The sequence below is a fragment of the Ptychodera flava genome, unplaced genomic scaffold, assembly GCF_041260155.1.
Source record: "Ptychodera flava strain L36383 unplaced genomic scaffold, AS_Pfla_20210202 Scaffold_30__1_contigs__length_3116999_pilon, whole genome shotgun sequence".
NCBI lineage: Eukaryota > Metazoa > Hemichordata > Enteropneusta > Ptychoderidae > Ptychodera > Ptychodera flava.
In genome coordinates, this window is record NW_027248352.1 from 2,831,058 (window position 1) to 2,843,710 (window position 12,653).

A 12,653-nucleotide genomic window follows, 5' to 3' on the forward strand; every position below is an offset into this window, starting at 1 on the left:
TCATGGTGCATGATATTTAGCAAGGCACGTTTGTAAAAAATGTGTAGCATGCTGTTTTTATCGGCCATCCAATCCTTAAGTGCAGTCCGTGCTTTTTAACCCGTTTATCGCCATGGTTTGGCCCAATACATTGCCTGCTATAGCAAAGTAGGACCACTTTATTGGGATGTGATGGTGAACGTTTAAACAGTGTGACTTGATCACAACAAGCTGATGATGGAAAGTTAAAATTTTTGTTTCACTCAGTGGAGAATTTTTGAAAGTTGCAGACTTTGCATTGACACTAATTCCCCCTTCGCTGGTTAAACGACACTATTACACCAAGATAATAACAGAACTTCACAGAATGATAAGTCTGGAAAAACCCAACTACATAACTCTCTGTGCTACACTGGAAATTATCATAAGCGTTAACAGGTCCGCCGGGGAAAATATCAGTTGTTGTTATCTTTCACCCCCATACCCAGTGTGAAGGTCCAACACACCCAAAGAGCAATGGTTTAAACCATTCACCTATGATTTGTACGTTCAAATAAACTCTCTTTGAGGTTTCCATAAATGTATCTGTGGTTATTGTAATTTAGACATTTGTCTATATTTGAAGTTTTTATGGATTTGCTATTAGTCAACTACTACAGCAGGTGATTGAACTTTTGACTAATGTGTACAATAAAATCACAAGTACATAAATATTGACTTATTCTGCCATTTTTTGACCCAACGTGAACCCAAACTGTCATCGCTAAGCAACCATGGAAGGATGGGAATTGAGAAATTGTTCATTTCTATTATAATGGAGGCCTTATGCTGATATGAATCTCTCTATTTTGGATCTGTTTGTCCACTCAGTAATCTTGAGAATGTCTTTATCACAATGTATGTGGTAAATTCAGGCATAGTAAATTCGATTTCAAGGAAATCTATGTAGAAATTGTCACACTGCATGTACTGAAAGGTCTTACGATATTAGCGCCCCAGTTCTTTGTTCTTCTTCAGCACAAACATAGAAAATTTCTTTCTTTCTTACTTTCTTCCTATTTATGTTATTTCCTACTCCATCATCAATATCTATCAAACACTCCTTTTTCAAATCAGGTCATAAGCAATGCAGCTGACAAAAACTCACAAAACTGCATCCCTTGTAGTCAAACTGAATAATGATGTCAATTATTATAAGTAAAATATAATAAAAGCTGTAAAATATAGTGGAGAAAATCACTTTTTTTTAAAATTTGCACTCGTTGCAAATGTTCTTGTGCCCCAAACAAGTATTGTACAGATTGCTCATGTAAAACGAAGGAAATACACAGAGTGCCCTCTTGAAACGCCCTCATGTCCTTGCCCTTCCGTGGAGTCACCTTAGGACACCACGCACGGCATGTATGACCTGTGACCATGCTCCAAGATGGCGGCCTTATAAACATTCGTCTACCTACTTTTTCTTGGTAGGTATTGATGTTTAGTTTTTAACTCACATCACAAGTTATTTCTATCTTAATTTCATACGATTGGAAAAGTTTACATCAGACTAAAACACGCATATTTTTGCATCGACTTGCGGAAGCCGCAGCTTCCCCGTCACTTACGCATTGTTCAAAAACGTGTACATGTTGTTGTTGTGCGTTTTGAACATAAAATTTCATTTACACACAGATCACGTACGTCGGCAAAATCGAACGACCGCCACAAAAGAATAGAAGGCATTTAATTCTTTACAGGGTAGTGCACATTTATTGTAGTTCCTGTTGTTGATCTCTGTTTCCTCTCCAATGGATCCTTTCGAAAAGCTCGATTGAGTCACTTATCCTTTCTTAGCTACATGCTTGTGGTTAGGTACACGGCGAAGGCCCTTGTGTAGCACAGCTCACAAGGGGCTTTCGCCGTGTACTTACACTCAGCGCCTTTGCCGTGTACCTGACCCGGCGTACCTAACCACAAGCGACTGTGGTTATTACGCAGCCCTTTACATTTGCCTGTTGAGGGACTGTGTTTAATGCATTTAGTTTTCCAGTGACTGTTATTGCGAACCAAAAAAGAGCAATTTGAAAATGTATGGCCTAGTTCCATGCCCAAGTAAACAACGGTGCCACAATGTAAAACATCGTTGTTTTTACATGCAACCTGGAAGCATTATTGTTTAATTACTGTTTTGCTAGCACGAAGCATTTATTATTGCATAAATTAGTAGAATTAAAAAAAACTGAAATGCAAACCATTAAACGCTATAGCTAAGGTGTGCCTTGTGTAGAATTGCACAATGTCATTTTCTCGAAATGTGTACATGCACTTTCAAAAATTTCGTCCTTGGATGATACCAGATGACAGGTGATGTAAAGTTCGATGACAGTGTTTGGATATTTTAACTTGAGCTTTACAGGTCGGCGATAGTTTGGGGCAAAGTGGCGTTGTTTTGAACGACATGACTCATAGGACAAAGAGGCTTTGCTATGAGGTTGTTTTTGTGTAGAGTGGCTTGGGTGCGAAGTGTCTGGGAACTTGCCGCTACCACGTAATTTCTAATCCCATTGCCCACACCGTGTATCACTCTTTTCAGAGTGAATTCTTTGTTGGCAGGTCACAGGGCCATTAGGCATTATCAGCCATAACAAAAGTTTGGAAAATTAATCAATTTATGAGTATGAATACTTCGATAAATATTAAAATTTAATATATTTCTCTCATTATTGTGTAGTTACCCTACTGCACTCGAATATTGAATGATAGTCAGTTTCAATGCCAAATTTCAGCATTTGTATTACAGACTTTATTATTAATAACTATGATTACTAATTTTCTTGATAAAAAAATTAATTCTGTCATTATTGTATAACTTCAAAAGTACCCTTCAGTAATCAAATCCTAAACCATGATCAGTATTTTTGCAAAATTCACTCAGCTGTCGCACAGACCCTCAGAAATATGGTCAATGTAGTTAACACTGCAACAGCATTGCTGAGTAACTTGATGCGTGGTCACAGTACTGCCTTGCAGACTCTGAAAACAGTAAATAATAGGAAGGGGGCTGACTGTGACCGTCCAAGAAGTGCACAGGCCTTCAAATAACTCACGATTTCTTCCTTGCTGCTTAGTGATTTCAAAAATTTCTATTCCACTGTGGCAAGTCGATAGGTCAGGCATCAAACTGGCCTGGTTTTAGACCCTTGGCCGTTTGACATGTAAAGTCTGGGCCATCAGGATACGATGCATCATTTAGAGATCAGGTCATTTTCAAAGCATTCCCAGTCAACTGGCAACATATCTGATTTGCTTTGATTCAAATTGGCACGTCACACTTGCACAACGTTTGTGAGGGTGGATTGATCATTAGCATTTATAAAGTATACTGACATCATTGACAAAACGGCCCATAAACCCTGAATTGGCTGCACATACTGCTACTTCAAGGAGCCCGGCTCACTTTATCTCAAATTACTCCACAAATCTAAAAATCAAAGAGTGAGTTTTGTTCAGTAACTGACAGTTCTTGAAACTCTGGAACATGCTGCAGCAGAACGCCTGCATGGTTATCATGTCAAGTTTGGCTACATTGATATCATTATGACTTTGTTTGAGTTGCTGAATTTCCTATAAAGTATTACAAGTGTTAGCAGAGACATTTTCTAGAGTTTGTGATATTGTTTATCACAATGTTTTGTGGCAGACAAATTCGAGTACAATAATTCATACAGTCTGCTTGAGCTATACATATGAGGGGCATACAAGTTGACAAAACAATAATTCCCAATTTAACGAAAATAAGTTCTTGAAATATTTACAGGTTGAAGACTTGTCAGACAGTTACACATTGTGGTGACATATGACAGAGACTGAACTAAGTTGGCACATTAAGGTCATCAGTGCTGATCAGGAAAATGTTTAAACCAGGAGCTGCAGTGTTTCGAAAGGGGATCGGATTGCAGTGCCGAATTCGTGTAAAATTTGTGGTCAGAGCAACTTTAAGGTAGCTTTTACATGTCTTGTGTCTCGATACTATAGGATTCAAAGAAATCTGAGTCACACTATGTGGCCAGCAGTCCTAACTCAAGAAAATGGAACAAGTTTCATGCAGAAAATTGAAGTCTTGTTTATGCACAAAGTTATACGGACAGCATTATTGCTGACAGCATTCAAGCGGACACAGTTTGCGAACTGTTTGATGGAATAGATAACTACAGTGGTACACCTCTGCCATGCAATGTGTCATCAGCTGCTGTATCCAGACTTCATCATTTGCAGAAAATGAAACCCAAAGATGAAAGGAACTTTGAGAAAACACTCCAACATCCAGCTGGCAAGATGCTCATGGCATCACTCGCAGACAAAGCCCTACACTGCGACACTACAGCTCTTCTTACTTCTGTTTACACTCTGACCTATCTCCCGGGGGGATTGCCTCTTAAGCTGTCCCGCCGTGCAGAGGTTATTGCAAGAAGCTTGGAGGAGGTTCGACATGATGAATTTTGCGGAGTTGGCGAAGTTCGTCATCTGTCTGCAGCTCATGAATCTCAAAAACAGTCCTGTCATAAGCAGAGTCGCTGGGCTGATAAGAAAAAAAAAACCTTGACTGTTTCCAGAAACAAGTTCTGCCATTATTTGCCATCCTTATGGTCGCAGTCATTCATCTCAGATCTGGAAAATTCCAGGCCGTGCTGATGACGAGGACATTGAACTTGATTACTTCTGGAGAGCCAAGCCAATTCACAAATCGAAAAATATTATATGCTATCGAAAATGCAAAAATCGCTAATCAACTGCTCATTGAAAAATGCTTGTTTCTACTTTAACCAAAAAATAGAAGAATTTGACACAAAGTGGCTGTATATTTTGTCTATGTTCTACCACAAATTGGAGTGTAGAAATGAGAGTGTAACAGACAATTTTCTTTGTAGGGTGAATGAACTGCTCACTGAATGCGAAGACCCTGATGACGTATGCGAGACTTTTTGAAATGGTAATAAAGCACGGTTCTTCTAGGGACAATGTCGGCAAAATTGGACCGATCCTTCTTAAGAAATTAGATTGCATTTCCTTTGAATTCTTTGTAAGACTTTGTAGTGCCGTCAGCTTGTCAAATTATTGGTCACTAGATTTGACCGAGGCCCTCCCCAGGGTGCTGACAAGATTACTAAAGATAGCCAGCCATCGTGAGGTAATAGGATCAGCAAGAACCACATGCTGCAGGACTTGGATGTGGAATCGGTGAATCGGATTCATGGTCAGCTGATGTGTGCATTGGCCAACAACATTAACCCAAGCAATGGTCCGTGCATTGTGAGGTCCCTGTCGTATCTACCGGAGCCATTCCCAGAGTGACATAGTTTAATCTTGCAGAAAGTTGTAAGTTCGTACCACACGTTTGACATTCACAAGCTCAGCCTGACAACAAGGGCGTTAAGACACATGTTGAATCACCCGTTTCTGAAGAGTCCCATTGCAAAAAGACGGAAATTCCTTTCAACAATGAACAGGTTAAACACACAGTGTTTTTCACTGCTGGAGAACATGAACCGAAATTCCTTTGAGGTCGGCATAGGTGGAGAAAACTTCAAGCTGATTGCTTGGAAGAAACTGCCACAAGTTGCCAATTTTCTCGTCACAAATCGCCTTTATTACTCGAACATCCTCGATAACATCGCACAAACAATACCAGAGCATGTCCACAAGATGTTTCTATCACAACTGAACAGTATTCTCACTGCGTATTCACAGCTGAATCACAGACATCCAAATGCCGATTAGTTCTATCAGGCCTGTATCAAAGCCTGTCTCAGTAATCTGCAGATCTGGAGGGACCCTATGGAGGTCGTTGACTGTGCCTATCAGCTAGCCATAGCCCAGTATTTCCCAGAAGATCTGATCAGTTTTATTTTCAGCGTGAGGTTTCTGGAAAAACTGGATCAAGTTATAGAAAGTAAGTATATGTCTTAAATATTAATTATACGATGGAACAGTCTAGAAGATAATGTTCTTATGGTCAGGATTAATTGAAAACAATTTAAACCTTACTGCCACACTCAAAGAATCACATCTTGTTTCTCCCTGAAATCAACAACCTGTGTGATGGAAGAGTCCACTCAGCAAATGATGTTGATGACCTTTGCAGGTCCCTCTCCTACCTGAATGCATTGACTATCTAACCATAACTCTCCTTGTTTTACACCATCTTTGGCTATGCTGACTTGAGCTGTTCTAATCCAATCACTTTGGTGACTGGTCATGCTAATTGCTTAGAGCATTTCAGTGAGTGGATATATATATATATATATATAAATATATATTATATAAATACACACACACACACACACATATATATATATATATATATATATATATATATATATATATATATGTATATATATATATAATTCTTATTCTGTTAGTATATATAATTCCATTGTCATTGAGAAGAAAACAATATTTTTGTCAAACGATTTAATCTTTCTAGTAAATTTTGCCATTATAAATCAGAGTTTATTATAAAAAATAATGGTAATAAACAACATGTGATAACAATAACTAGGTTTCCCTTACTCATTTATCAGGGGAGATATTAAGCGTATTTCTTAAAATCTGCTTGATTGAAATATTGTGTAGTACATTGTCCAAATGCTTGATGTATGTTGTGTACTCAGGTGGTCATTTGAATAATAGTCTGCTTATAATTGCTTTAACAGAATGATAAAATTTGGAACAGCTTAAAAAGTCTGCATCTTTCAAATGTACTTTGGTCAGTCCACATAACCTTCAACTTAAATACTTTTTGCATGGAAATTCATCTGTGTTGGCAGCTAATTAATGTCCATTAACTTTTGATCTTAACATGCTAGATTTTCAATCTCTGAAATTTTTGGTTGCAGCACGATCTACAACCTTCGTAAGCAGAATACCCGATATAAATGTCATGACCGTGGCCAAAGGTCACGACATTGAGATTGGGTTATTCTGCTGATGAAGGTTGTAGTGCTGCAACCAAAAATTTCAGTGACTAAAAATTAGCGTGTTTACATCAAAGTTCAATTGAAAGTAACTTAAATACTGTTTATTATTCTTCCAATAATAAGGTTTGTAAAGTCAGTATCATATTGTAAGTCCAGACACATGACAAGAGATTTGAGTAAATTGTCTTTCGTGACGTTACAGGGTCAACTGTTGGATTTAGGAAACAAGTTCAAGGCAGGCTGATGAAACTGAACCGGTGTATACAGTTGGAATGTCCAGAAATGAAGTTACCATGGTTTCATGATCAATTCATGCACAGAGGTTGGTATTCATACATGAGTGACATTTACCTTACATTTGTGAACTTTTTACACACCTCAAAATGCTTGAATATAATACAGGTGAATTGAAGTTTTAATGTGGAGTTTCACATTGAGTGGAACAGCAGAAATGGAATATACACAGTACCGGTAAAAAAAAAGACTTGAAGAAGTCCAATCTTTGTTTCACTGTACAGTATCTTTTTATTCATTGTGATAGTAAGTAGAAAATGCCATATGTTTGGTTAAATTGCTGTATACACCTGGTTACCTATACATCCTATAATATTGCCTGAATACATGGGTTTATGTGCCAGAGAGTAGGTGACAATTTGCCTGACTCAGGAGGGCAAATTGTCTCCTGCTGCAAGGGCACATAAACCCATGTATTCAGGTAATAATATTTTATTACACGCATCTCCACAGTTTACGCTATATGACATGTAGTTACATGAAGGGCATTCTCAAACAATTTTGCCATTATAGACCAGCATCAAACAGATTTTATCAAAAGTCAAAATAACACTGTGCACATGGCTATTTTACATCTAGCGTTAAGCGTCTATTTTGATGTCAAAAAAATTGAAGGGCTTCACGAGACTGGGTTGCTATGGAAACCGGTCCGTTCATTGTTTACACTGCCAGCCAACTCCCTGGATGTTCCTATTCAAATTAATGCACTGATTTGTACTCACATTGAGGCATGTAATAAAGATATATTGTGTTACCAATCATAGATTACCGGTCGTCAGTAAATCCAGTGTTCTAGTTCCGAGGCCATCATATTTTCTACTTTCAACTTTCAACTTTACTGATCTGATGACTATCAAATTCAATGAATTTGCTTTAATTCAGTATTTTATCTGTACATTTTGATTTACAATACAGCACACCATCTACAACAAACTATTTGTTTGTCCTGCAAGACTACTGATTTTACAAATTTACTGATCTGATGGACAAGCAAATACAATGAACGTATGTCTGTTCAGTAAAGTACCTGTATGTGTGGATTTACAATACAACAGGACTTTCTGAAACACACTGTATCTGTTTGCCTTTGAATGTGAATGGATTTTTGGAACAAACCCTTCCACCAGTCCCCTTCCACCCCCATTTCCCTCTTTGGAGGTCCAACTTTACCATAGAAAACAATGGGATTGGTTCAAACCACGGTGGTGAAAGGGTTAAACTGAGAATTAGAATTCTTTTCCTCTCTTTAATTTCCATCATCAGTGATATGATGAGGATCTTCCAGTCTATATCAAAATTTGTCTCATGAAAAACTATCGCCAAGTTGATAAGATCCTCAAATCTATACATGCATCTAAATGTACATCTGATTGTCTTTGTGATATATCTGTTGTTCTTTCATCAGGACAGTCACAGACAGTAACCATACTAGACAACATTGAAATCCACCTTACCAACATCCTGGGTGGCCCTGAATATTTCAGAAGGAGTGTCTTCACACCGTATTTGTACAAACTAGGTGAGTGCTTTTCAGCATATCAGTTTGATGTGCTATTTGCGCGATCATATCTATTACAGGGTCGAGTGAAACCACCATCCCCAGGCTTATGGGTCAGTAACTGTACTTCTACTAGCTCAAAGATAGTGAAATAACATCGCTGGTATTTGACATGTCTTTAAGCTTCAAGGAATCCTTCCAAATTTGTCCTGTCTTTTCATTGGTTTTGAGATAAGCAAAAGTGTACTTTTGTACGCAGGGATCACAATGGAATCAAGCTAATGTCAACTGTCAAATGTATTGTAAGGCAATGAACAGATTCATAAAAACATTCCATAAGGGTTGATTTCTCTACAGGTGTTAAATACTAAACATTTCGTCAGCATTAATAAAGCCCTGAGAAAAGAATAACTTTTGCGAAAAATTGAAATCTTTGACAAGTGATACATTTTAAATTTACGGTACTGTACTGACTGATTGAATAGTCAGTCTGTATACTTTCTATGAAGATTGATTTCCACGCAAATTGTTCAAAATCTCTGATTGCAGGATTTGACATGGTATTGTCCAAAGACAAGCAACCATTGGTCTGTGCTGACTATGGCAGTGCACTAAACCTGACCCAGGGTCCAAAAGGAGATACATCCCATAATATTCAGTGGGGAGTCATGCAGAAGCAGCTGCCACCAGGAGCACAGAGGTTGGTTCAGTGCTTTGTTTGTATGAGATTTTCTGGACAAATACTTGAATATTGCACGTTTACAATACACCTGTGCTTGAAGTATATGAAACTTTATGGATTGGGAAGATTTCATTGTTTGTAAGCTGTAAAAGTAGTAACAAAATACCTAGACCATCAGCTTCGCGAATATCCTATCAAAGAAATGCAAAAAACTACACCCACATTTGATTGTCCGTGTATTAACATTTATCACATCTTGTGATGAACAATATTTGATTCTTTGGATGTTGTATCTAAATGTTTGCACAAATAGAAATTGGAAATGGCAATTTAAAGTACTCAAGGATATTTATCCTGATGTGTCACAATATGAGAGAAAGAGTAATCTAAAGAGACTATAGCTGCAAATTTTGCTGGCTGTTTAAACTATTTTTGTTTTTAATATCAGCAATAGTTACTTTTCCTTCTCCATAAAGCAAATGAAGATTTACAGCATTCACCTTGTCAACTCAGCCTTTACTTGTGTAAGCCACATTTTGTTGCTGGCAGGTGAATTCTAGTCCACAATAAAATTTAAATTTAAATATACCGATATACCGGTACATGCTGTGTTGAAAAGCAGAAAAATTTGATTTTAGTATGCTTTGGTGTGTAGAACAAGAACTTGCACTTAACTTATGAAACAAAAGAACAATCCAAATTTACCTCTATTATTCCTTCCATACATTCTGTGCACTGAAGTAACTCATTCCATCATTATATTGTTTCTCCCACAGAGTTGCCATTGACTATCTGGGTGCCAAGTATTTCTGCTCCAACACGCACCATCCAATGGGTTACCAAGAGATGAAGAGACGCCACCTTGAAATTATGGGATATAAATATGTTATTGTAAGTTATGCCTGTGACTATATTCTACAGTGGCGTACCCGATGCCATCAGACTAAAAAGTCCATTCTAAAAATGAGAACGATTTGCCTTTTGTTGTACTCAGCAATTTCTCCCTTTTAGGGAATATCCACATTGAGACAGAAAGGCTGAAAGCTTTGTGCCAACTTTCCAAAAGAAAACATTCCATGTATATATTAATAATACAAATCAAAAGTCAAAATGCAAAGTTTAGGACCAGAAAAACAAATCGCATAAATTTTACTATTATTTGAAATTCAAGATGTCTGCCATGTGCAACATTGACTATGTGAGTAAACATTTTTAGCTGACAGTGTACAAATGAATGACTCACTGAAAACTTCACTTCTCAACAGGTTACATTATAAGTCCACACAAACAGCATTTTTAAAAGATTTTCTAAACATGAGAGTGTTCAAAAAAGTGTTCTCCAAGTGCGATTAAACTTTAACCAATTCACAAAAATTCCCACTGGTTCACCATTGGTCCACAATCACTATTGATGCAAAAGGATGTGGCCAAACCGTGTTGGTGAAAGATTAACATATTTCTACAGAGGGTTCCTCTAATGACGATCATATCTTTCTCTCCATCAGATTCCCCACTTTGAGTGAAAGTAAATGACGCTATCATCACAACAAGACCGGAAAGGCTACCTCGTTAAGAAAGTATTTAACAAAGTATAAATTAACAACATTGAACACAGCTATTAGATGAATGTTTGACTTGAACATTGATTGACTGATTCAGGCACAGACATGAATTATGCTGCATACTAATAGCAAACTGCAGTATCATGCAAGTGAATACAACTATTTTCACGCCTCTTGGTAGCAGAAAAGAGCTTTCTTTCAACAGTCTCCATTCTTTGATTTGACAGAAATTTGTCCAAGTACCATTTATGGTACATTGCTTGTAAAATCAATGTGGGTTTTTTGTGTGTGATTATTCCAATTTACATCTTGTGATGTCATATCAGATATGGCAAATGACCACTTTTCATTTCGATGATTTCTTGACATTGTTGCATCGTCTGATTCTAATCAGAAAGGGCCAATGGAAAACCTTATTGATCTGTGATTATGATATATGGATCTACTTTTTGGTAAAATGGTATGTGTTGCAACCGTTATAAATGAGACAATAAAATTTCCACTTTGTGAGACTTTCCTCAGTGGTATTTCTCAGCTCCGTCTTTACTCATTAATCAATAAAGTGTATGCTATAAAGACCAAGACAATACGAAGCATTTATTTCTTAATTAATTAATTTTCTTTCAATTCATATGTTTATGTTTATGTGTTTGTGTGTCTGTCTGTATGGTGAGATAAAAACAATTCAGGACTTTTCTGCTACGAAAGAATAATGTTTTCAGCATTATTTTGATATTAACAAATGACGCTTTGATCACTTTTAGCTCTGCTGTCAGCGACGCGGAGCTTATCAATAGGTTGATTTTCCGTCGTCGTCGTCAGCTGTCGTCCGTCAACAATTGCCTTCTCCTCTGAAACCGCAAGTCCAATTGCTTTGAAATTTTATATGCACTTCACTTGGGGTGACCTCACTTAAGTTTATTCAAATTGTGGTGAAATTTGCATATTTGTATTTTTGAGGCATTTTTTGGTGTTTTTGGTAAAAAAAATCTCCTTCTCTGAAAGCCCTCGTCCCATTGATTTGAAATTTGATATGCAGTTTACTTAGGGTGACTGCAGTCAGATTTGTTCAAATCGTGGTGAAATTTACATATTTGTATTTTTAAGGCAATTTTTGTCATTTTTGGTAAAAAAATCTTTAAAAATCTTCTTCTTCAAACTACCAGTCGAATAGCTTTGATATTTGGTATATATATGTCCCCAGGGATGATCTATTTCAGATTTGTTCAAATTGTGCAGAAATATGCAAATTTGCATTTTTAAGGCAATTTTTGCCATTTTTTGGTCAAAAAATGTATTTCTCAAAATGTACTGGTCTGATAGTTTTGAAATTTGGTATACAGGTTTCTACAGATGAGCTAAGTAATATATATTGAATTTCTGATGAAATCTGTAATTCTTTATTTTTGGGGCAATTTTTGCCATTTTTGGTCAAAAATGTGTAATTCCAAAACTACTCATCTGATAGCTTTGAAATTTAGTATACAGGTTCCTACAGATAACCTTAATGATATTTACTGAAATTACGATGAAATCTGCAATTTTGTAATTTTGGGGCAAATTTTACCATTTTTGGTCAAACAATGTGTTTCTCAAAAAGTACTGGTCTGATAGCTTTGAAATTTGGTATACAGGTTTCTACAGCTGAGCTAAGTAATATATATTGAATTTCTGATGAA

The 12,653-nt window shown here is 36.9% G+C and overlaps 1 protein-coding gene across 2 annotated transcripts in view; it reads left to right on the top strand.

The window, feature by feature from the left end:
• Positions 1-3,853: 3,853 nt before the first annotated feature.
• Positions 3,854-12,653, top strand: part of LOC139127321 (FAST kinase domain-containing protein 1, mitochondrial-like) — a 119,844-nt gene continuing 111,044 nt past the window's right edge. The window contains exons 1-6 of one of the 2 annotated variants that reach the window (XM_070693240.1): positions 3,854-5,911; positions 7,141-7,260; positions 8,638-8,751; positions 9,280-9,430; positions 10,189-10,303; positions 10,918-11,561. In XM_070693240.1, the coding sequence (XP_070549341.1) occupies positions 5,797-5,911; positions 7,141-7,260; positions 8,638-8,751; positions 9,280-9,430; positions 10,189-10,303; positions 10,918-10,935 (633 nt within the window). In that variant the 5' untranslated portion in view covers positions 3,854-5,796 and the 3' untranslated portion in view covers positions 10,936-11,561. Of the gene's footprint in view, positions 5,912-7,140; positions 7,261-8,637; positions 8,752-9,279; positions 9,431-10,188; positions 10,304-10,917; positions 11,562-12,653 lie in introns of those variants that run through there. The other variant, XM_070693239.1, reaches the window with a different exon arrangement.